Here is a 26,863-nt window from a genome sequence, read left to right as displayed (position 1 = left end):
GTTTTGTCATCATCAGGTCGAAACGTTGTACATTTGCTGTCATGTTAAACTTATATTAAAGTTTTTTTTTTTTCATTACCCATTTAAGCCGTCTCCAGCCATTATTAGTCTCAAAGTGGGTTCCTCGTCATCGAATTTGAACTATTCTATTACTAATGGTATTATAAAATTCACTAGAATTTGGTAAGCAACCTCATGTGAAGACATCATTCCAGAAATTAAATAAGGGCCAAAGAGAAATGGGGTTCAAGCAGTATCCTTATGTTATGCTGGCCAATTAGCAAAAGTAAAATCAAACTGCAACAAAACTGTCCCTCTCAAACTAAATATTGCAATTATTTTTTTTTGGATGTTTCAAAGACAAAACAGATTTTGATTATGTCTCTTAAGCATGTAAGTTCATAGCAGCTTCCTCCAATTTCAAATGTTTACTGCAATTTATGCAAAGAAAAAGGGACACTGAATATATATATACACATGTACATATACAGTTTTTATATAACATAATCACAAAACTTAATATTATGACATGTAATTAAACATGTACAGTAATAATCAACACAAAAGCTTATATTTTAACAATTGTGAACTATATGTTATATTTATTAGAAGTGATGCAGTTTATCATCATATTGTCATGGCCTTATTTATACTGAGGCATGATGAGGCAACAACCTCGTAATTCTTAGCAGCTCGTTACAGCTAGCCCAACTTAAAAAAAAAGATAAATATAAAGCTAAGGAAAATATTGTTCATTTGAGGATTCTGGGAAATAGCCTAGTCCTTCTTTGCAGTTTCAATTGTTTTTTGGGGTCATTGAACAACTAAGGATGTGAAGAAGCTCATCTTAAGTACAATACAGCAGATTAAATAAATGTAAAAATCATGTGATAGACAATTTTATCATGTGGAGATTTCAGGCTTAAGACTAAGTGTCAACAAAAGTGAAGCATGCAAGAATGATATTTTAATACTTTGTTTATCGTTGCTGTGTGTTATATACTCCTTTCTGATGTATGACTACAAAACTAATTGTTAATAGTTTTGTCCAAAACAATCAACAAAAATTGATATTTTATAATCCAGATTGCCAAGAACAAGAAATGTTGTAGTGTTGATTTTAATTGTGAAATTTTCCCAACAAACTTAGTATGAATTACAAATATGTGCATTTTTTTTCTTTGTATTAAATATGAGTACAATAAGGGGGTAACAGAAGAACTATAAATTTACCAATACGAGTTTTTTCTTCATTGTTCACAAGGCTTTTATTAGAATTATGTTCATCTTCAACATCTCTGACAGCAATATCTCCTAAATGAAGAACAGCTGCGAGTATACGGTAGATAGTATCAATCTCCTGAAAATAAAGTAGAGAAATATTTACTTGACAAAATTAACTGAAAAAAACATTTAGCAGAACAAATTTTATAAAACAGTCACAGGCTAACATAAAAAAATCTGGAAATAAGATAATAGTGTATTTGTGTTAAAAAAAATATCCCGGAAAAGTAGAAGTTTATGCATCAAATTTCATGGAAATAAAATGATTAGGTATTTACAAGAAAAGGACAATAAGTCACCTGCAAGTAGAATAAAATAGTCAACTCTTTGACAAAATACTGGGAAATAAAACAAACACATATTAACAAAATAAATCTTTTGAAAATAAAATAACCAAATCTTCGCAGAATAAAACTTATTGAAGATTGAACAAATCAGATATTTACAGAACAAAACCCCTCAATGTTAAGCAACAAATTGTTACTGGACAAATATCCTAAGAATAAAACAATAAAAATCCTAACAATATAAATCTCCTGATAACAAAACAATCAGATATTTACAAGACAAACTCCCAAGACAAGTCTCTTACCTTAAAATTAATTTTTAAACATTGATATAAGAAAATACCAATTAAAATAATTCAAAACTCATCTACTGTACTTTGCTGAATGGTGTAAAAGTATTCAAATAGCATATTATATCATTACTATTTTCATACAAAAAACATTATTTGTGGCAAAGAATTAGTTTTATTCCTGAACATGTATTTCTCACCAACCATTAATGTTTTCCTCACCTTCAGACGGAAACCTAGGAGTTGAAAGCCTTGTTTGATATTATTAAATGTTTTCACGTTTACCTCTCTACATGAAGAGTTGGAACTAAATTCTTGTATGTACCTAAAAAAAATCAAATAATGTTACTAAGCAACTAAAATACTTAATTAAAATATAAATATATGTTACTACATCTATACTATAAAGTGAATATGCCCAAGAGGGATTCTATAACACTTTATTTATTTTCTCATTTTTATAAGTTTGACAGCCATTTGAATTTTTATAATATATATCCATTAAAGAGAAACTCTTACAATTTAAATTGAAATTAATATAAACAAGTAATGAAAATAATTACCTATGTTGATGTCTCTCACTGTGGTTTAGATAGTAATCTGATGTCTTTCCTTCAGATTCCAGACCATCAAAAAGGTAATAAAAAATGTGAAAGTTCCTCTCTCCTCTGCAAGAAAAGATTAAAAATGGTTTACAGCTAGAGAATATTACTTACAGTGTAACCATTCTGAAAGACTTCTAAGTCAAAACCTACATGCTATCAATGATACAACTAAGTTCAAAGTGAATTAAATTTAAGTATACTATAAATAAATATAGAAACAAACAATACAGCATAACATGAATTTATTAGAAAAGTCTATCAGTTTAGATGCATATTAAACAGTTCCAAAATTTTGAAAAAGTAATAAGAATCTATTTTAAAACAGGAACTTTACATCAAACAGACACACACAAACAGCATATTATTATTAAAACATTTGCTTGCATCCAACCCAGTGTTGCCATCTAGTAAACCTTTTTACAGTGCTTCTACACAATATTTTTAAGATACAATTACAGTACAAAATCTACAAATAAAAACAAAACTAAAAATCATGTCACTTACAGAGCTTGTCTCACAACTCTTGACTGTTCCAGTAGGTAGACTGAGAGTTTTGCTATAAAAAAAAAGCTAAGTTTGTGTTTTTGTTTGTGAAATATAAATTACACAATAAGAAATGTACAACCCAAGTTTATTATATAGTTTTCTGGTAACAGAACTGAACGTTTATTACAAGTGTAGTTTATTTAATCTTTTTAGAGAAAAAAATGTATGTATATACAATGAAGTTAACATAAAAATAGTATAGGTGTTCTTAGATAATTAAAATTTATTGCTATAGTAGTGTATTCTGCAGCTGGATTGATTAAAATTATTTGTTATAATGATGTGTACTGTAACTTTTTTTTGTTAGATGACATTGTTCTTATTGTGTTTACAGTTTTCTGTTCCACATATCTGAATGTAAGAAGAAATATGCGAAACAAAATGCAGGATTAGTTTAATGTCATCATAACTAACTAAATAAAAATACTAAAAATTTAGATCATATATATATATATATATATTCACAAAGGTTTCAAGCAGTTTAAGAATTTAGGTGAATGAATGTTTCTTAAAACACAACTTGACAATATACAGTGGGATTATATAAACGAGTCTCACCTCCAGTCACTTTCCCTAGTTGAGTGAAGGTCAAATCCAAGTATTTACCAAAACGACTGGAATTGTCATTTATACCAGTTTTTGCATTTCCAAACGCCTCCATAATTGGGTTAACTTGTAAGATCTTTTCTTCCAAGTTACGGTTTGGAGCCTATATTCCAATATAGATGGGAAAAAACCTTTTTCATTTAATACCAATTAAGAAGTTTCTGGTAATATAATTTACCCTAAAAAACAATTAGTGTAGTCCATAAGCATTTTAATCTTTTAAAAGTTCAGAATATAATAGAGAACATCATATACATTTGATAAAAACAACACATTTCCTATCAAACATAATTTTCTGAAAAACTTTACAAATTTGTTATATTAGGTTCAGAGGAGGGCTTCTAGAATGGTTATAGTGATGGAATGTTTTTATACAGCTAGATTAAGGTCTCTTAAGAAAAGAAGGGTATGAAGTGATCTAATAAGTCTAAGAGATTACCCAGAGGATTTTTAGGATAAAGGCTTCTGTTTTTTATGGGCTGTATCCTGAAGACAACAGAACAAGAGGACACAAGTTTAAGATCTGGAAAGACAGCTTCCAGTTCCAGTTAAGACAGTTTAATTTTTTTAACACAGTGACTGGCTTATGGAATTAACTGCTTTCAACAGTAATGGAGGACAGCACTTTACAAGAGTTTAAGGGAGAATCAATATTTCCTGAGAAGTAAAGATTAGGTTAAAATATTTACTTTTCTCAAAAGTGGGTGTGCAAGAACAGCCTTGAAGGACCAAATGCCATCCATATATTAAAAATAAAATGTAATATATTATGCATCATAAGGTATTCAAAACTCTTTACATTTATTTTAGATCTTACAATTATTACGATAGAAGACAAGAATGAAGCATATAATGAAATTTAAAGCTTAACAACTTCTACACAACCAACGGTAACAACTTTTTTGAAAATACCATAATGTACAATACCTAAATTTCTGGAGCTCAGTTTCACAAGAAAACACTTAACATAACTGTTTCTACAAAAAAAAAAAGAAGTCATTGAACATATTCAACAATCCTATTTTCTAATATTGTCACAACTACTCTGAAAACATATCTCACTAATTTCATTATCATTTTATCAGGTGGTTTTAAATCTACAAATTCACTCTCAGGAGTGTATGAATATTTGATTTTAAATTCAATTTTTCATAAGTCACATAATTAAAAAAAAATAAAGTTATTACTTGCCTTTCCAAGTGATACCATTTGTTTTAACAAAAAGTTAGCACTTTCAGTTTTGCCAGCTCCACTCTCACCGCTGATAACAACACACTAAAATCAGAAATAAACCTTCACTATGCCTTGCAATATACTGAGCTGTTAAGACAACAATAAATCTAATGATACAAAAAAAAACACAACCATATACTTTCAATAATTATAACTATGTGAACAATTAACCATTTAGGAAAGTTATCATTTTCTTACACTGAAAATAGATTTCCGATAGCTACTTACCTCCGCTCATGCTAGCCTTTATACCCCATAAGTTCAAGCTTCTCATTTAGCATACACAGAGCATGTGACAACCAATAGGAGCATGACCCACTCTCCTAGAGCAGCTGACTCCCTCTATACTGCTTTACATGAGCCTCACTTTCGAGATTAGGCCCAAAAGAAACAGAAGAACACTGGAAGTGTGGTGGAAGGGTGGGAAGTGTGTGAGAAGAGGTAAGCATTTATAAGAAATCTATTTTCAGTGTAATAAAATGATAACTTTTGATACAATACATACCTCCTCTCACACAATAGCCAGAATCCCACATTGAGCAGTAGGTAAAACAAGAGACCCCCTGTGGAAAGCATTCATAGAGAATCGAACAGGTGTGTTCTGTAATTGAATGAAAGCACACATGTAGTGGACTACACCACTTCAGGAACAGGTCTGCTCTTTGCCCACAAAGAAGTGTAGTGTCATGAAATGGATGGCATTGAGACCAGGAGCAAGTAAAAGAAAGACCTCAGAAACAATGTATAAGATAGTAAAAAATCAATGCGAGTCCCACTCAATCCTCAACCTCACAAACATGACTGAAAACAAACAAGCTCCAGCAGGACAATAATCATATGTAGCATAAAGAAAAAATTAACACTGATAGGTAACTCCAAACCCACACATAAAACAATGAAAAGCCAATAGCCAGTTCTTGGAATTATGAAGATAAAGACATTTATCTAGACATTGCTAAGTATCTACTCAACCCTAACTATACAAGTTCTATGTTCTGTCCTCAGCAAACCATTAGTAATATATACACTAGCCCCTCCCATAAGTAAACAGAGGGCCATACTGCAAGTAGCCAAAGTTACCATGTGGAATTAAGCAAAAGGCATTTAGGAACTGGGAAGTGGAAAGGATGCCCAAACTTCACTTGAAGAAGGAAGGTGTAAAAGGGTGTATTAGGTGTATTAGGGAGTCTGGAGGAATGTTACACCAAAGAAAGTGTAATTGGTGTTTGCAAAACCATGTTTTAAAAAGCAGACCCCTCCTGATTTATTCAATTGAAGGAGTGGCAGGGATGAACAGCAATCCCCTTCTGCTTTACTCATGATAGTCCATGAGAGATGATCCACCATGTACTTATCATAATTTTACATGTTGAGAAACACACACACATATATATATATATATACCACTAAGTAAGCTGCTAGTGATCTTGCAGAACACCTCATCTCAACAGTGTGTGTTATAAACTTAAAGGTATTTGATGCAGATTTATAGGAAAGCATATCTGACCAGGCAACACTTGCCACTTAGTGGGATCCAAATATATGTCGAATAAAACAAAAGCCTCTGAAAGAAACATAACAGGAAAAGACACTAACCCAAGTTAGGGTCAAACCGGTGTGTGCTGAATCACCACAGGAGGTAGACAATATACACCAGAGAAAGACAGAGCCACATGGTGTAACTAATAAGTTAGATAGTAGTCCACAATCCAACTTGTATATCTCCTCCAGAGGACAATAAAAATGAGCTGCTAGAGACATGGTGATATGTCGAATCTGACGAGATGAGACCTGATAAAGATGACACCCTTCCAAGGAGAGGGAAGAGTAAGTCAACCTAATAAGCTGACAAACCCAACCTGTAAGAGTGATGAGGGAGGAGAATGAGAGGATAGGGCCTTGATGATCAACTGCTCCATATCCCAAAGACAAAGTGGAGAAGGCTGTGTTTGACTGAGGTGGGAATTGAAGAAAACCCCTAAGTGAACTAGATACTGTGTAGAGTAAAGGATAGACTTTGTTTAACCAACTACATGAGCTATCTCCTTCAGGAGCAAATGGGTGTGGTCAGAAGATGCCAAACAGGAAGGAGCTAGATGAAGCCAATAATCCATATAATGATAAGACTGGAGAATATAGATGTTGAATGAAGGTCTTGACTACCTGACAAAACAATTAAGAAGCTGAAGCAAGCCAAAGTGGAAGAGCTCAGAACTGGAAAACACATCCCTCATGGACAAACCAAAGAAAACAATATGAGGATGAAGAGATGGGTATATGAAGGCATGTTATATTGAACTCAGTCATCCAAAGACCTAGAGTGAAAATTCAACAAAGGGACTGAAACGACTCCATTTCGACAGGAAAGGTTGATAAAAGGTCTCCAATCTCAGGTTTTCTTGTGGACAACTTAAAGCTGAGAGTAAAAACTCGGTTGAATGAGAAACATCAACTTGATAGCTTCCTTGAGAAGAATTTCTCTCACTGCCTCAGACAGATGACTGCTTGAGACAGGTAAAGGAACTGGAGACAAAGAAAGAAAGTGGTGACCAAAATTGAAAAGAGAGACCCTCTGCCAAAACTCACAGAATCCATGGATTGGTAATGATGGTCTCCCAAATATTGACAAAACAGTGGAGCCTGGCCCCCATAGGATCTGACCTCACTGTGTAGTCACCTATACTGCTGTCAATGATTTTGACGGACATGGGAAAAAATGAGGATAAGGACAAGAATGTCGAGATGCGGGAAAAGGACAAAATGTGGAATAGGGAGGATGGGAAACTGGAATAGGATCAGGAGATGTGAAGGAAAAAAGGTTGTGATAAACAATTAGCAAGGGAAAATAGGGAAGCATGCAACTTGGTTGCATAAACATGGGACTCTAAAGAATTGGGATGGCCCCCAAAAAATAGGATCTCAGGTCCTCCGAAAAATCGTCTGGAGAATGATAAAAGACCACGGACAAAAGGTACAAAGAGGAAATGTGACACAAAACGTAAGTAAGTGTAAGATGAATCCTCAAAAATTGTGCTTGTGAAAATGATACAGAAGCCACAGGATTAAAATCGCATAGGGGTAAAAGCAGATCTTTTATGTGAAATAAATTATGTGAAAAATGGTAATTAAAGTCAGTAACACACCAGAATGCAAGAAAGTGCAAAAAAAATAACAAATATGAACAAAGTTGGAAAAAATAATTATTGAAAACTGAAAGCAAGTGAGAAACATGTCCAACTCATATTGTGTCAATTGAGAAAGTGAGATTCATGTAAAGGAGCACAGAGGAAGCAAGCTGCTCCAGGAGGGCATGTCATGCTCCTTTTGGTGGAGGGTTATCACATGCTCTATGCATGCTAAATGAGCAGCTCAAACTTGTGGGGTATAAAGGCTAGAGTGTCAAGTGAAAAAATGTATTTTCAATGCAGTAGAGTGGGAGTATATATATATATATATATCATATCGGAAATTGTGTATATTTGTCATTTAAGAACAAAACAACAGCAATTTGGTGACACTTATGTCTCATATTCCACTATTATAATCATCTTTAATTTTTTCAATGAAACTGAATGACAAAGTAACCATCTTTGACAATACCAAATTTTTCAATGTTAGAATTGAGACAAGAAACAAACTTCTTTTAATTTTTGATTCATAAAATATTAAACAACTAAAGCATACCAACCTGATTCTGCCTCTGATGAAGCATTGAATGATAAGCACTGTCAGCAATGGCAAAGATGTGGGGAGCATTGTCTGCTTTTGCATGATTACGGTAAACAAGAGATATCTAAAGAAACACACACAGAGAGATTAAATTACCATAAATAATGAAAAACTGTACAGAACCAAGCAAACTGGAATGATAACATGACATTAAAAGAAAGATATAGTAATTTTGATTTTAAGATTACTTTTTCTTCTTAAAGTGTACATATTTTATTATGGTTATGTAAAAAAAAATATTTTTTTACTTAACAGAAGAAACACAAATTGTGTTCAAACTCTTATTAAAGTGTGAATAATTCATGGCAGTAATTCTTAAGTTATAAATGATCAGGAAAAGTTTAAATGTAGTTAGTACAGTGCTTATAAGACACAACTGACTACCTCATCTGTGTAAAGAGAGACATCTTGAAAAGGGTTCACAGCCAATAAGATATCACCAATGTAGGTGTAGATCTGATTTTGGCCATACCTCTTTGCTAGCTGTTCAACAATGATGTCCTGTAAGATAAAATAGATATACATTGTGTTACTTTCCAAAAAATAAAAGGATATACGTTTACAAGTATCAAGTCGCATACGTGTATCTCTTTGTAAGACTTCTCAATCTGGTATGATACTATAAAATTCTAGGCTTAACAAGCAAAAAAAAGAAACAAATAAATACACAAACATACAAAAAGAACTTCTTTTAAACTACAATTGTAATAATGCAAGTGAAAAATTATCAACAGACAGCGATACATTTGCTCATAACTCTCACTGGCATGAAAATCTTTGAAACAACAGCATGGAAATTTGATATACGTGTATAATATCCTATGCTTTCACTAATTTAAGAATTATAATACAACAGCAATTGCCATTTTTAAGAGTCGAAACTTATTGATCTTTATACACACAAATAAAGTCAAATATGAAGTATGGTGTTAAAGTTAAAGAATATACACAAAAGTCATAATAAAAATTAACTATCCATTTTGTAGATTTGTAAATGTTGATTTTTTAAGACAATGTTATGCATTTTTTAAAATAAATTTTAATATGTTTTTAAGCTTACTTCTGTTAAATTTTCCAAACCAGCCAGATCATCCATCATGATAGGTTGGGGACGAGATTTTCGATCAGTTTTCAACTGACCATGTTTAGTAGTGACTTCTGGTGGTCTTTTACAATAACCTAACTCCTCCTGTTTCCACATGATTTCTTTTAATTGTAATTGTATCTGGAATAAAGATTTTTAGCATTATCATTCCTTTCTATTTAGATCCATTAAACAAACTTATAAAAACATATCATATATATATATATTGAGATTAATTTCATGTTATTTTAGATTTTTGTTCATAAGAAATTAAGAGAAATTTCCTGTTGCAAGGAAAAATGTACTTGTTTCATTTACTACATTCTGATAACAAATTCTGGTATATACTTAAGTATAAACAAGGTTACCTCAGTAGGATTCACAGGAACTTGTTCAATAAAAGGATGTCTCAGAAGCTCAGAAACCATTGGTCGCTCTTCAAAATCTTTGATCAAGCACCTAAATTGCAATCACATCAGGTATTACATCAGATACTAATTATATCTTGCTCTAGGCTAAATTATACTGACTTTTAATTACAGTTATCACTAGCATTCCTTATGCTCAATTTTAAACATAGATATTTTTTAACCTTTTCACCAAGAACAAAATTATACAAACAATACAGATTTTTCTCAGAAAAAACTATTATTTATGTACATAACAATGATATGCTTTCTTGAATAAGTATATTTTAATAGGCTTGACAGTCCTAGAACTTGTTTTATTTTCAAGTGGAAGAAAAGAACAAAGACTGAACCCATTAGTAAAGAAATCTAATATGTTGACAGTCCCAGAACTTGTTTTATTTTCAAGTGGAAGAAAAGAACAAAGACTGAACCCATTAGTAAAGAAATCTAATATGTTGACAGTCCTAGAACTTGTTTTATTTTCAAGTGGAAGAAAAGAACAAAGACTGACATATTAGATTTCTTTACTAATGGGTTCAGTCTTTGTTCTTTTCTTCCACTTGAAAATAAAACAAGTTCTAGGACTGTCAACATATTAGATTTCTTTACTATATTCCATTTTTGTTAAATTAGAGAATGACTTAAACTCCTTAAAGTTTTTAACTCAAATGCAGAGATTGTGACAAAAATAATATAACCGACTCAAGTTTATTGCATATATAAAAATTACTGAATTAATACCATTCCACTTACATTTATCTCCTCCATGCTAATTCATACAAAATACTAGAAAACAAGTATATTTCAATCATTTGAAAAAAAATCAGTGCTTCTTAAGAAATTAGTTTAAAAAAAAAATCTTAAAATTTTTCCTGTAATGTTCCTGAAAAATTACTTGTTAAAAAGTAATCAACGAAGTATACATGGTACTTAATCTGAGACAATGTTCTTTAATTTTTTCCATTATAATAGGACTGGATGAAAAACAAAATTTACTCTGAAATGAAGTCACTGAAGGTTTCGCTCCACTCAAGCTCTCTCTTCAACTTTGGTGGGGGATTCCTGGAGGAAAATTGAGAAAGACTACTAAATAAAGAAAAACTGAAACAAAGACTTGTCAAAGATTAATATGAAAATATAAATCAACTGGATTAATGCTAGTGAAGAAAGTTTACCTTGGTATCTGAAACAATGCCCTCATTGGATGAACATCAGCAAGAGGGGGTTCTCCCTCTGCCAGTTCTATTGCAGTTATCCCTACTGACCAGACGTCACACCGAACATCATACGAGTAGTCTAACTGTTGTTCACAAGCTACCACCTGGAAACATATAAGTTCTGGTAAACTAGTTTGTTATGAAACATTTCATATATTTGTGTACAAATTATAGACACAATGAAGATCTCTAGAACAATACTTGCTTCAAACAAAGGTAAATAATTTCAAACTTTTTGGTTATCACTTTATGCTCCTTTTTTTGTTTTGAAGGCTCTTAATACTGAGTGCTATTTAAAACTTTGAATCATCTCCATATATCACCTTCAATCAACAGTTATTTTCAAATCTTATCAATGATGTGTATTTAGTCTAGATCTAACACATATTTTATTTCATTACAAAATGTACAAAAAGTAAAAAAATGCTTGAAATTTTCAGTCTTTAAATTTCTAAAATGTGTATTAACATTTCAGAGCTGCTTTGATAAATATAAATATTCACATTAAAACACAAGAAAAATTACAAAAATTCAATGTATATTGATTTTTCATTAGCATATTGTCATCCAAGTTGCACATATTTGTGAAGAGCAAATCAAGATATATCAATTCTTGTATACAACATAAAAATATCAAAATCAGACTAGTTCAAAAGGTAACATAATAATGTCTTTCTTAATATATAAAAATAAAGAAGGCTAAAAAAACGTTTTTCGAAAAATAAAATGAGAATAATAACAGAAAACATCATATTAATTAGTGTGTGATACACATAAATTGTCCACTCACTTCTGGAGCCATCCAGTAAGGAGTACCCACAGATGTATTCCTCTTTCCCATGGTATCTTTCAAGTGGGAAGATACACCTATAAACCAGAAATGAGATAAAATTAATTGTTAGGCTATTATACACTTAGTTATATCACAATATATTTTTGTTTTATGAAATCATAAAACACTTCTCTACTTATTTTGTTCTTGGAGTTCACATCAGATCATCTGCACACTCAGAATATTTCATTTTGCATTCTTTTGATGCAAGTTATCAAGTTATAAACTTCCTGACTAAATAAGCACCAAAAGAAAATATTCAAATATATATATGTTCAAAACTCCCAGTGGCACACAGTGGTATGTCTGCAAACTTACAATGCTAGAAACCGGGTTTTGATACCCATGGTGGGCAGAGCACAGATAGCCCATTGTGTAGCTTTGTGCTTAATTTCAAACAAACAAACAAAAAATATATTCAAAAATATTAACTCTATAAATGTGATACAAATATTCAACATGCACACATATATATATAAGGAAATCATAAACTGTGTCCTTACCAAAATCAACAAGTTTCACATTAGCATCTTCTGTTAGTAGGATGTTGTGTCCTTTGATGTCTCTATGCATACAATGATTTCTATGAAGATAAGCAAGGGCCTGTCAAAGAGAAAGTGACAACTAATCAATAATAAATAATACCAACTAATATTTTGTAGAAAAATCATTAACCAACTACTCGTGAAACTTGTCACAAGATTTTGAATGTAATGAAGAAAAGAAACATACTTTCTCTCTCACTTAGAATAAGAGAGAAAAAAAGTATCTGTAAAGTAAGAAAATGTGTCATAAAACACCAGAAAACAGGATAATGTGAAATTCAAATAAGAACAAAAGTACTAATAAAAAATCACTTACATGCAAAAATGCATATATGAAGGTTATCTAGCTGGAAAAATAAAAAGAGACGAAAAGAAAAAAAATGCAGTGAGGTTTTTTCCTTTTTTTGTCTTTAAAGAATACCATCAGAACAAAATTGTCCAAATACTGGAGTGGTTCTTTAATGTTGAAAGTCACATTATAGTTTTGAATAAAAGTATTGATAAATGTCTGTGTGTATAAATATTCAATAAGGCAATAAAATATGTATAAGTACAAAGAATTATTTATAAGGAAGAAGTTGCATATAAGCCTTTGTATACTCATGTTATAATATACTGAAAACATCACAGCAGTATTACTTTTCTGATAATTTTGAAACCTTACTAACTGTAAATATTTATTAAATATTAGGTCTTAAAAAAGAAATACAAAGAGACTGCCAGAAAGTTTGGTTCATCAGAAATTTGACTATTCATGCAATCCTAATAAATTTTTAACTAGTTCCTCAGTCTTAGATTATTTTATTTTTAGTACAGAAACACACAACTACACTAGCAGTACTTGATCAAAATCTTAGTGGATTTTTTAATTTGTGATTTTGACATATACTATTATTCAATGGAGAAAAACACCTCAATGTACTAAATATTAATAGATACTGCACACTTTTCTTTAAAAAACTGACAATCTTATGTTTGTGAAAGGATCATATTTTACCTTTAAAACAGTTTGAAGTTGATCAATGGGAATTGCAAGTTCTAGATCAAGAAATATGTCAAGTCACATCACAAGCCAGAAAATCTGCTATTATTAAAAATTCTTAGTTCTGATAATGGAAATGTTTGTTATTTAATACTGACCTTTTCTGACAACCTTCCAAAAAGCTAAATCGTATTTGACAGTTATTTTCACATATGAACTAACACTTGCTCTTTTGTTATAATACAGTTGGAACTGAATGTAGTACATTTGAATGTCTCTAGTTTTCAACTCCATGATATTAACCCTTTTGCTGCATAGTTCGGACATATCTGAATAAACTTTCATACCCACTGACTTCAAAATTTGGATTTACCCCACAGCTACCAAAAAGGTTTCCCTCTACTATGACATGCAGGAATATCCCTTATTATTTTTGAAACAATGTCCAAACCTGCATGTGTGCTGCCATCTGTGTCCCATGTCGTGAAACCTGGATGTTTATACACCTCATTACAAAACAGCAAACTTTGCAGGAACACATATAAAAATCTACATAAAGATAGCTTCTTTATATCTTGGATATTGTTATCTAAATAATTTGTTTTATATTTTGTAATGATTTTGGCCTCTTATTGACTTGGCCTATATTTACATCATTTACTAGAGAACACTTTTCTTCTGATTTTCCTCAATTTTTTGTTTAAATCATTATTTTTCACAATTTAATACAGTTTTTAAGGAATATTAGTGTCAGACATAGAATATTGAAAAAAATTATACAAAGGGTAAAATTCATACCTTTATTTTTTGATGGATAATTGACACTTTTTTGAGAATCAGCCTGAAACTTATATATTCTTAATTAATCCAGACACAAACATACTAAACATATCTGTCTATAATGAATTCATTAGATGGTGTGTATTACTATAAATATAAACTAAACTGAAACCTCAACTAATGTACTCACATCCATAGTTTCTCTCAAAATAAAGGCAATAATTAATTCTGGAAGTCTCTTGCCTCTCTTTATCAAACTTTGTACAAGATCTGTCACTGAGCCACCTGAACACAGCTGGAATCATATGGACAGATAAATGAAAATACATTAATACATATCATTATAAAGTTCTTTCATGAGTTGGATCCTCAACATAAGCAAATCATCTTGCATTAGAAGTAAAAATCCTCTCAAAATGCAATTAATGATATAACAAAAACCTGTTTATATTTTTAAGTTTAAACATTAATTTGATTGTTGTTAACTAAATGGAATTAAAATTGTGAATTTTTTATAAGTATAGTATATTTACACAATGTAGGTCTTATTCAAAAATATGAACTAACATTTCTGATATATTTTCAGCAATTTGCCTTTTCCTTTTCATTGATTGTAATCATACACAAAAATGTGAATAAAATCAAACCTATTAAATCCTGATTCAACAATGACAACTACAAATATCCATTAAAGTGCCGATATTTTATTGTTTAATTTTTTCCAACCAGCACAGTTACTTTACAGCTTCTCCAGTCAGAAATTATTTTATGCAAGTCTTTGTTTTTTAGCTATTATAGATCCCAAAATTATCTTCTATAATGCCATCAGAGAGCAACTATCTTGATAATTGGTTTGGGATGATCAAAAATCTCTAAAATGATGGTTGCATAACAAATTATTGCAATAATTGTGATTATTGTGCTGTTTGCTTAGTGAGACAGTGCAATTAATACAAGTCTTTTTTTTATTAGAATTTTTTTTCCATCTCTCTAATACAGAGTGAATGAACACAGCAAGCTCAAGTATTGCTCACTGTTTCATAAAAGAAAAACTCTAAAAGTTATATTAAATTTGTATGTGTACTTTGTGGGATAGTGAAAGAGTAAGTGAATTTTTAGGAAGGACAGGAGATTTTTCTAGCATTTTGTCACTAAAACAAAAATATTTTTAAAATAATGTACACCTCTTATTAATGTGTCAGCATTTCTACTGTAAACTTTGTATCAAGAAAAGTGTTTATCTTATGAAATACATTTTTGGATTGAATCTGAAATGTCATGAGTGACATTTTACTTTTAGGTTATAAGTGCTGCCTTCAAACCAGATATTTTTCAGAAATAAATGTACACTGAAAACAAATGACACATGTACCTTGCCTTTTATAATTAGCTCAAAGTCGAAAGAACAGCATCACACAGTTACATTTCCATTCTCTTTCACAGTTCCAACTACATGCTTTCAGAGAAAGTAATAAATTACTGACAATAAATGTACTATGAAGCTCTACCATTCCTCCATGGATAGCCATTAGCAAATAATCATAAAGAATTTGTTTAAATAAAACTGAGGCAAAACTGTATGACCAATTACAGTAAAGTAAAGGATATTCAGGTAGCAGGAGATGATATCTATGTCGTAAACATAGCTATATATGATAATAATGACTTTTACATTAATAAAACAATCAAAATAAATTATAGAACTTTTTTGCACATGTAATTTTTCTCCATTAACACATGTTGGTATTTGGTTTAATAAGAACTAAGAGTGAACAGGTGTCAGGCAAGTTGTTGTAAAAGAGAGCCTGAACTTTCAATCTGACTTACTATCATCTCTCTCAACTAAATTTATAATCAGTTTTCACTTACAATATGAAGGATAGAAAATACGTCCCAACCATTAATTCTCCTACCTACAGTCTAGTGAGTTGGGCTCATGCTCAAACTAGCCACTGAAGCACAGCACCATTAAGTGGTGGAGATTATATGACTTATAAGCACAGATTTTAGTAAATTGTAAAATGGAAGTGGCAGCACAAACTAAACATTTTAAGTACGTGTATTGTTCCTAAAATTAAAAAAGTGGTATGAAACACAGGTGGTTAAACTGCCCTCTGTGTCCCACCCCTCGTGACATTTCCAGATGCTGATTTATATATTTTATAAAATTCAAACAATAATGGTTATCAAGGATTTGTTTATTACAAAAGATGCTCAAATTAATATGATATTGTTCTTTCATGATAAACCACGGTAGTATTTTTTACAATGCAATTCTATTTTTGCTACTTGTATTTGATAGGATAATATTAACTTATAGCAAATTGTCTTGACCCTACTTGATGACTTAATGCACTTCAATAGGCATGGGCTGTGTGTGGAAACACTTATAATTATCTCATTGTATGCTATTTCTTTCTCTTTAAGTATTTTTCTTTTAACTTTAGCTTCACATACCACAACTCATACCAGCTGACAAATTTAAAATGTTTTATGTCCAAGAGAAACTATTTTGATAAATAAAAACTTGTTAGAATATATCTTTTACTCCTATGCACCTCCATAACAAACCAAAGCTGATCTTCTTCCCGCTGTGCTCCTGGTTTTAGGTAAAGTCCGTTGAACATTGGAATGTTGGGATGCAGACATAAATCACGCAACACAAGGTACTCCTCCTCAATCTCTTCCACATTGTCTGCTATGTTTTCCATTATTTTCACCGCCACCATCCTCTCTGGACAACAACAAAAAATTGACATTTCTCTCTGCTTGAATATCAATATTACAATTATTATAAGTATCTATGTCATCAAGGTTATGGAAATGTTGCTTATAAATGTAAAAAAGATAAAATTTGGATGAGTGATAAGAAGTATTTTGTTAATGTTTTTATATAAATTGAAATGTTCAAAATGTCTGCTTCAGAAAGTTTCTTTCCAAATGACAAGTTCACAATGTATCAATATTAAATAATCATGACAATAACTACTGACAGACCCCAACATTTTGTTAACTGCTGCCATTCCAATTTTCTATACAGCACATCATTCAAATGCATACAAATGACATAAGAAAGTCTAAATTTCTAACAATTTACATCACAAAACATTTACATTAATTACATGAATCTTTATTTCTTTGGACTATGTTAAACTTAATTATCACACAAGCCTAACATTTGAGTATAGTGTACCAAAGTATTTCAAACTAAGTGACAGACACATTACTAGTTTGTGATTAGTTCTTATTCACTGCAACTTAATCACAGAATAAAACAATTTTTACTTAAGTAGTCCTACATATAGCATTTTAATACAAGCCTAAAATCAAGGCAGTCGTTTCTGCTTCAAACAAAGATTTATCACTCTAAATATGTTTAAGACAATTCATTACTAGTAAAAAATAATACAAGTTATTAGTCCTCTAAACACTAATGTTTTAATTCAATCTAATTGCACTACAACTTCAAGATATTCATGTTCATGATGGACAAATATGTAACTTTTTAAAAATTAAAATTTGTGATTCTGTCCACTAACAATATTAATCTACTATTTTAAAATGAGAATTTAAGAAAATAAGTGCCAGTCGAAGCTTAATCACTATGAAATAAAGATCAACATTTCTTGCCAAAAATCATGTTTTGCTTTATTTTTGTCAAACAGACAATTGCCCAGATGAATTATAAAGATATACATATAACAGCCTTTGAAATGGACCTATTATTAAAAAAGTTTCTGCACTAGTGCTAGGAAAGAAGTTTTCTTGTTACCAGATAGAGACTCAATACTTCTAACTCTGAACATTTTAGTTTATTTTTCTCTTTTCTTTCTTTTTATTATACACAGTATTTTGATTACTATATTCAACTCTCAAGTTAAACAACTTTTGTCATCATTATTGTAGAAAATGACAAGATTATAGCTTATGTAAAAATAAACAAAAAACATTTGGTTGTCACACAGTTAAATTTACAGAACTTTACAAATCGTTATACAAAATTCTACAATGTGTCTTATAAAGTATGGCAGTTTTATCTTTTTGAAAGGCACTCAAGCATAAACAGCTAATTAAAACTAGACTATTTGGTACAATAATGATTATGATTAATTTCTAAGGACCTGAAAATTTCACAGAATGTATCTGACCTTCAAAACAGTCAACAAGTCACAACTGTGAACATTACAGGTTTCAACAATTATACTTGTTTAAAAATTGAATCACAAAACAAAACCACTGGTATTATATGAAAGTATTGGATTTTAAACAGAGAAATTAATAATCTCTAAAAAACACAGTTATGTATCAGTTTTAAAATTTAGGATACCACTAAAAATATTCTATTCAATAACAGAGATAATAACTAAACACTCTGGAAATCTAAGTATTAAATATAAAGGCTTGAGTGTTTTTATCTGCTATGGTTATGAATGAGAAAGGTTTCACTCAGTTTTTACAAGTTAAGATGAGAGAGTAAGAGATTTAGAATACTGAACAGTTGGTAGCTTCACTGGACTAAAATAAAGTAAGGGTTTTTACATGGAAAAGTATAATGATACCAAGCACTTGCAAGTATCAGATATTATTACACAAACCTACCATGGGTCAGATCATTAAAACATGACCAAATTCACCAAATAAATAATTTGTGGATATTGTGTATAAATATTAGTTAACACACTTACCATTTACATTATCCCTAGCTGCAAAAACTTCCCCATATGTTCCTTCTCCAATAACATGTTGTAGATCAAAGTCATACATAGGGTCAGGCAAGCTCAGAAAGTCTATGTTCTGTGATAGTGAGGAATAATACACCTCCCTGCTTCCCACTGCTACCGTCATCTTGTTTGTCTTATTATGAGTTTCTACCAAAATAAATTTCAATCTGTGTTATGAATTTAAATATATATATATATTTGCAAAGCTATGCTTGAGTGTTTATGGTGTATTGTATGTAATCACAGTGTCAGATATAACTGCTTTTTTGCCAAAAAAGCACAGTCATTTTTAGTAAAATATAAGCAATTATCAATTAATTACAAAACTGTGTGATTGTATTGTGGTTTCCCAATTTACTAATCTTTGCTCTTATAGTCAATGCTTGCATGATTCAATGAATTTCTAGAAAAGTGAAATGACAAATGATCCTGAGAACAATTTAATTAAAAAAATTTTGTAATTTCATAATCACTTAATAGTGAAATATCTAGTGCATTTTTAAAAAATTAATGATTTGTTACACTAGATGGACATTAATAATACACTGAAATACATAAAAACTGATTGTAAAGCACTTTGCTTAATAAAAAAAATGAATCAAATGATACTGAGTGATTGGGGTGAAAAATTGTTTGAACCTTAAATGTTACTTTAGTTGTTATGAGTCACAGAGTTCATGATTCAACTTCAAACATTTGTCTCATGATAGGTTGAAGATTTAACTTAACATGTGTGATGTCAGCTCAGAGGTAGCCACTGGATTATGTACCAAATATTACTAGATTGTGTAATCTGTTGTCGGTAAGGATAAGAAATGTCAAAAGTTGAATGATATTGTGAAGGTCAGCATACAGAATTATGTGTTTGGATATTAAACTCTGTTAGTTCACTAGGTAGAGCAACAGTTTCAAGACATGGACACAAACTATGGGTTGTGGGTTCAATATCCAGTCAAAGCAGCTTTCTTAATAAACAAAACTACTGCACTTTGCACAAAGTAGTATACTTAAATACCAGTTACTGAAAATAAAATAATATCCTGTATATAGTTTCAATAGAAGGTCCCAAGATTTTTAACAGCTATTGGTTAATGTATAATTGAGATTACTCAAATTATAAAAAATTTACACTGATTTTATAATAATGAATCACTTGCAAGAAATTTTATCAGATGATGATAAATTGAATGATCATTTTTGTGTTACAGCACACATCTAGATAATAATCAATTCAGTATTAAAGACAATTTTGTCTTAACTACAAAGTTATTTACTTGAAATCAGAAAGAACAAAATATACAATTTCAAGATGTTATATCTAATAGAAAAGTAAACATGTTTTGATACTTTTTCATGTTAATAATTTGCTCAAGAAGTTATAAAATGAAACAATAAGCTTTTTTTGTCTTTTAATTTCAAGGTTCTTAACTCATACACTTTTCAATGAACCACCTGTTATTACATCAGGTCTTTTATTGGATATAAACTAATTTTTAATAAAACAAGTGTTATCCCTTGTTTTGCTCATTTGATCTTGACAAAAACTCTTATTCCTCAAGATTCACATTTTCATGCAATTCACTTAACTAGCTCTCCATAACACTGACTCTATTACTTTATTAAAAGCAGCCAAAGCCTCTATTCACCAGACTTCTAGTAAAATATTCTGGAAAAACTGATGTCCATTACAGAGTTATCTGTTGTGAATTGGACAACTGTGTTATTTGGAAACATTGATCAAATGTGGAAAACGTTGAGAGATAAATTTCTAAATATTAAAAATAAACATATTCCTTATAGAAAGAAAAAGGTGGCTGCAAGTAAAAAACTGGGTTAGCTCACAAAGGGTATTAGGGATAAAATTATAGAAAAGCATCACAAATTTAAGAAATTTAAATTGATTGGTATGATGGAAGATTTAGAAGATCAAGAAAGATGGTGAATCAGGAAATTATGACATCAAAAAGTATTTATGAAAAATATGTTCGCTGAAAATGTAAACATTAACAGAAGAGTATAGAAAATGTTTGAATGGGGTAAGACACTTGAGGGATAAAAGAAGGTTTGTATCTGATGATTATGAGATGGCTGGGTTATTAAATTCTGCTTTTTCTTCAGTTAGTGAACAGTTAATAGATGGAAACAAGGTCAAACAATATGACTGCACTAATTCTGAGCTTGTTAAGAAAAATTGGGAAATTTAAAAAATGATAAGGCTCCTGGCCCAGATAATATTTCCTCAAAGGTGTTGAAGAATGTTAAGGATTGAATACATAAGCCACTTGCTACTATTGTTTGTAAGTCCTTAAATAGTGGGCAGATACCAAAAGATTGGTTAGCTAATGTCACCCCTCTTTTCAAGATAGATAATAAAAACTGTCTAAGTAATTATAGGCCTATTAGTTTTACATAAGTTGTGGGAAAAGTTTTGGAATATCTGATGAAAGATGCTTTGCAAACTCATTTAACAAAGTTTATACTTTTACTGGATAGTCAATGTGGTTTTATTAGGGGAAAATCTTGCCTAACAAATCTTTTGATCTTCTTTGAAAAGGTTGCTACTTATAAAGATGATGGTAAGGGTGTAAATTTGGTGTATCTGGATTTTCAGAAAGGTGCCACATAAAAGACTTGTAAAAATATTTACCTCTATAGATGTGCGGGATAAGATTGAGTGTTGGTAGCTGTGAAGAGGATGCTGTTGCTTTACAAATAGATTTAGATCATTTAGTGAGTTGAGCAAATAAATGGCAGATGAGTTTTAATTATAATATATGCATGTGGGTTATCATAATTTGAATTCTAAGTATAATTTGGATGGGAATAATTGAACAGTGTCATCTTGGTGTAATGGTTGATCAGACTCTTAAACCATCCAAGCAGTGTGCTGTTGTTAGTAGTAAGGCAAAAAGGATTTTAGGTTGTATCTACAGATATATTGAATACAAGTCTAAAAGGGTTATAATTTCATTGTATAGGTCACTGGTTCAGCCACATTTTGAGTATTGTATTCAGTCTTCTTAGGCTCTTTATCTTAGGAAGAACATTGAATTGTTGGAAAGGGTTCTTGAGGAGGGCTACTAGAATGGTACCAGATATCGAGGAGCTACCATATGAGGATAGGTTAAGGTCTCAGAAATTGTTTTTTCTTGAAACAAGAAGAGCTAGAAGGGATCTTATTGAGGTGTTTAAGATTGTAGAGGGGATTGATAATGCTGATGCATAATCTTTTTTCACACTGAGCGGTGAGAATATTGGGACTAGGGGACACAAATATAAATTTTGGCAAGGTAGGAGTCATCTTCAGCTAAAACAGTTTTATTTTTCTAACAGGGTGGTTAGCCTCTGGAATGGATTGCCTTTGGATGTTGTAGAGGCAATAAATGTAAGTGAGTTTAAGAGAAAGTTTGATAACTATATACGAATGATAAGGGCTGGATTTAAGAATTTTTTTTTTTCAATCTATAATAGTTTAGTTTAGAGGATGGGACAGCTGAGATGAACCAACAGGTACCTTGTTATCCCTAAACATTATGTTATGTTATACGTATCTGCAATAAAGCAGGTTTGAGAAATGTTATGCCTATTTCTGTTTGTTTGAACTAAAACTGGCTACTGGAATACAAGAACTGAAGAAAAATAATAAACAGAATATTAAGATACCAACATAAGGATCCTCTAGCAATGATGCATGGCTACTAAGTTCATGACTGATTATGTTAAGTAGTTAGTGATGTTACATGTAATCTCACTGCCTGGCAAGACCATAAATACCAAAAGAGTTGAAGTTAGACTGAGGAGAGAGATAGAGAGAGAGATGTGTTAGGTTAGAAACTTGTAAAACTGTAATACACAAGATATTTGATTCCTTAAATGATACCATTGCAAATACACACTTGATCTTTTATTTGTGATTTAATGTTAATTCTTTGAAAAGCATCTAATACTGTTATTGTGACTAACCTTATGAATTATGTTTTTCTTTTTCTGGTTATTTTTTTTCCTTATTCATTATTATTAGTGTTATTTTTAGATTAACTACTTTCCTTTCTTGGAATATTTGTATTTTTTTGACTTGGAGATTTAGCAATATTTACAAAGACCTGGCCAGACAATCTTTCATTATTGATATATATATATATATATATATATATTATGTAAAGTTTGTATTGCGTTTAGTAAATCTTTAATATTTTATATACTCTGGTAATATCGTGGTTGATTTGAGTTTCCAAGAATAACAATGAAAATAGGTAACTATTGTAGTTTCAGAAAAAAACAATATACATCTATTCCACCTTTCTGTTAAAACAGTATATCATATACTGTCCAATAATTTTAAAATCTTACTGTTAAAGGAATATTAAACAAAAGGTTCCAAGATGTGTTCAATCAGCAGATTGTAGGCTGGTGCAGCATACTTATATAATTCTTAATGGTTACCTTTCTACAGTGTGGTTTACCAGAATATATAGATATTCAAGTTGATATTTTTAAGGGCTTCAGTTGTTTAAATTGTGCACTTTGATCCAGTACTTTCACAGTTTCCTATATATTTGTCAACTGTCTTTAAGTCAAAACTAAAGACATTGCTGAAATAATAAAATTAAAAGTTCCTCACTTATAATAGAAAATGATCAGTTTCACAAGCTTCAACAATAAACATATATATATATATATACATATATTTGTATCCTGAAGATTTTACAAATGTGTTATTAAAAACAAAACTCACCTTTAGGTATTCAGATCTGATTCAATTTATTCAAAGTTGATCCTTTTAGAGTTTACATGACATTTGAAGAATCTATAAAAGCAAAATTTAAAAAATAATTCACTTTCTCTATATCCTCAGTTTTCAACTGTATGTAACTTAGTTTTGTTTACTATATAAACAAAACATTATAATTATTAAAAAAAACAGTCAGAATTAATCAGCAGCTAAATAATTGCATACTTATAGTATGCATGCAATATTTTTTAACTTTGAATACAGATTTATAATTTTAGGATAAATTTTACAGTGAAATTGAAATACACATTTTTTTCATTTACAAATAAATACATATGGAAACTTGCTATGCACTAGCTGACCTTATTTGATGATAATTAAAGAAATCTCATACCACTTTAATAACATATAACAGTTTTTGATTTATATAAACTGTATATGTTATATACACAGTAACAACTTTATGGCTCTGGATGAAAAACTATACAGGAAAATAATTAAATTTATATCTAAATAAAATTAGGGAATATTCCTACAAAACAAAATGATGAAAATTTAAAGTTACAGGTGATAAATCTTATGGATTTTTACATCTTAAAATAGCATGTTGTTGTTTTTTATTCAAGTAAATTAAATAACCGTATTTGTTGCAACATTCATCCTGTTTCAAGTTATCATGTTTTTATTAATAAAGTCTTTATAATTGGGCTTGACTGAAAATGGGTGGAGTAACATGAAGCAATGCTATTGATTTTTCCATTCAGGATTACATTTGCAGTGGAACAGGTATATGTATTTAAGTTATGCAAATTAAGGAAAGTTTCAAAATATTAAGTTCACAAAATTACACTGAGATTGAAAATACTGTGCTTTTCTATTGTGTTTGTTACTTTTTCAAAGTATGGTTCAACAGGTCTATCAATTTTAGTTATTAACTAAAATTAAAACTAGCACATAATAGAAATAACTAACTACTACAAATAACAGCCTCAAATGTAGGATTTTACAGTAGAAGCCAATAAACATTTATCAGTATCATAGTATATGCTAGGTTCATGAATTCTGTGTTTTAAATTACACAAACCTATGGTAAATAAATACTATAAAAAACTGTACAGATCCAAAACTACAAATTAATTTTTACTTACTAGTCAAGCTGTAAGTTCACTACAAAGCTAATGTAATTGAGGCATGGCTTCAGTCTTGATAAAAATTCTCTCTCTGTATACCTTAATAGGTCAAACACATAATGCTATTTTCATACAAAAGTTAGCTTATTAATAGAATGACAACACAACCCAAATAGCAGTTAACTTACTTTGAAAAGTGATGTTATCTGTTTTAGTTACACAGGTAAGTTACAGATTTCAGCCTTTAGATTGTGCAGATGAGAAACTATGGGAGGGAAGGATAACAAATGGGACAAATAGGGATGGAAATGAAAATCATGAGGAGGTTATTGTTATAGGTGATTTTGTAGTATGGTATGTGGATAGGACAGTCTGTGGGGTAAATAGAGAAAATAATTAGATTATGCAATCCAGAGGCAGGGGTAGAGAATGTAACCAACAAAGCAACAGAGTAAGTGATAAAGTAAATTGTGCTAGCAGTGATGCAGCCTTTGTAATGCACATAGGGGCTTATGATACAGGGAAAGGTAGGTCAGAGGAGCTAATTGCTAAATACAAAGTATTGATAAAGATATTTCAAAAAATGTCATATATATATATACATATATGTATATATCTATATATATGTAACTTCATTTTCTCAAGGATACTAACAAGACTTACTTGTGAGGATGAAATTATAAGTAGGTGACTAGGGCTGAATGCTAGACTTAGGTTGGATGGGTTTGTGGGATCAGTTTAACATGAAAAGGGAGATTTTTGGAATGGATGATTACATATAAATAGGATAAGAGTTGGCTTAACTGCAACATCTATTGACTCAACTGTAAGCTAAGGCAGTTTTAACTAGGTCTAGATAGTGGTGAGGACCTGAATAATGAAGTAAAAATAAAATGTAGAGAAAATACAGTGTAGGTACAAATTGAAGAAGTAGTTTTAATGATAGGTTAAACTGTTGCTATTGCAATACTAGAAGTATAAGAAAGAAAATGAATGATTTTAGAGTACTGGTTGGGACAGAATATTTTTTATGTAGTGGGAATAATTGAAACCTGGTTAAATGTAGACAGTTTTGATGACAAGATTGTTTTTTTTAATTCAGGGTTATAGGTTGTTTTATAAGGGTAGAGTATGAAAAGGTGGGGAGGAGTGGCTTTATATGTAAAATGCAAGTTATGTCCTGTTCAAGTTGAGGACATCAAAGATAATAGCATTGAGGTTCAATCTGTTTGGATTTCTGTTGGTTGTTATAAGGGAAGAAGGTGTTTAGTTGAAACTTGTTACAGAAACTGATGAATTTAATAAGAAACTACAGTGAGATAAAAAATTCAGCTATTAATAAGGTTATAATTATGGAAGATTTTAGTTTTAGAGTAAACGTGATGGAAACAGGTTTTAGAAACTGTTGAGGTTGGTTTTCTTCACCAATTGGTTAGAGAATCTATTAAGAACAATGCTATTTCAGATTTATTGTTAGTTTTAATAGCTATTTGGGGAACATCTGGATGCAACTGATCATTACTCAATTAGATTTGATGTTTTGCTGTATATGGAGATAAGGATTAATGATTTTGGTTTGAAATTTCAAAAAACAATTTTGAAGGGATGAAACAAGAATTATCTGCTGTGAATCGGGCAATACTGATCAAATATGTAAAAAGATTAAAATAAATTCATAAATATTCAAGATAGGCATGCTCCTTATAAAAAACAAATAGATGGCTGCAAGTAAAAAAACAAGGTTAGCTTAAAAAAGGTATAAATGATAAAATTAAAGTACTATAAATACAACAGGTTTAAATTGACTGCAATGGTGTAAGATTTGGAGCATTATTCAAGACATAAAAGCT

At 30.6% G+C, this 26,863-nt stretch overlaps 1 protein-coding gene across 2 annotated transcripts in view; it reads right to left on the bottom strand.

Moving 5' to 3' along the window:
* LOC106469303 (myosin-IIIb-like) overlaps positions 1 to 26,863 on the bottom strand; it is an 81,830-nt gene that overhangs the window by 39,950 nt on the left and 15,017 nt on the right. The window contains exons 3-20 of one of the 2 annotated variants that reach the window (XM_013929791.2): positions 23,887 to 23,958; positions 19,116 to 19,298; positions 16,989 to 17,164; positions 14,621 to 14,725; positions 12,627 to 12,726; positions 12,082 to 12,158; positions 11,250 to 11,395; positions 11,071 to 11,136; positions 10,033 to 10,123; positions 9,641 to 9,805; positions 8,965 to 9,081; positions 8,540 to 8,644; positions 4,810 to 4,893; positions 3,571 to 3,721; positions 2,971 to 3,022; positions 2,425 to 2,529; positions 2,084 to 2,186; positions 1,234 to 1,360 (exon numbers count right to left, since the gene is read on the bottom strand). In XM_013929791.2, coding sequence (XP_013785245.2) covers positions 1,234 to 1,360; positions 2,084 to 2,186; positions 2,425 to 2,529; positions 2,971 to 3,022; positions 3,571 to 3,721; positions 4,810 to 4,893; positions 8,540 to 8,644; positions 8,965 to 9,081; positions 9,641 to 9,805; positions 10,033 to 10,123; positions 11,071 to 11,136; positions 11,250 to 11,395; positions 12,082 to 12,158; positions 12,627 to 12,726; positions 14,621 to 14,725; positions 16,989 to 17,164; positions 19,116 to 19,275 — 1,930 coding nt within the window. In that variant the 5' untranslated portion in view covers positions 19,276 to 19,298; positions 23,887 to 23,958. Of the gene's footprint in view, positions 1 to 1,233; positions 1,361 to 2,083; positions 2,187 to 2,424; positions 2,530 to 2,970; positions 3,023 to 3,570; positions 3,722 to 4,809; positions 4,894 to 8,539; positions 8,645 to 8,964; positions 9,082 to 9,640; positions 9,806 to 10,032; positions 10,124 to 11,070; positions 11,137 to 11,249; positions 11,396 to 12,081; positions 12,159 to 12,626; positions 12,727 to 14,620; positions 14,726 to 16,988; positions 17,165 to 19,115; positions 19,299 to 23,886; positions 23,961 to 26,863 lie in introns of both variants that reach the window. The other variant, XM_013929790.2, reaches the window with a different exon arrangement.

The sequence above is a fragment of the Limulus polyphemus genome, unplaced genomic scaffold (genome assembly GCF_000517525.1).
Source record: "Limulus polyphemus unplaced genomic scaffold, Limulus_polyphemus-2.1.2 Scaffold3411, whole genome shotgun sequence".
In the NCBI taxonomy this organism is placed as follows: domain Eukaryota; kingdom Metazoa; phylum Arthropoda; class Merostomata; order Xiphosura; family Limulidae; genus Limulus; species Limulus polyphemus.
Note: the sequence above shows the minus strand (reverse complement) of the source record. Positions and strands in the feature narration are given on the sequence as shown.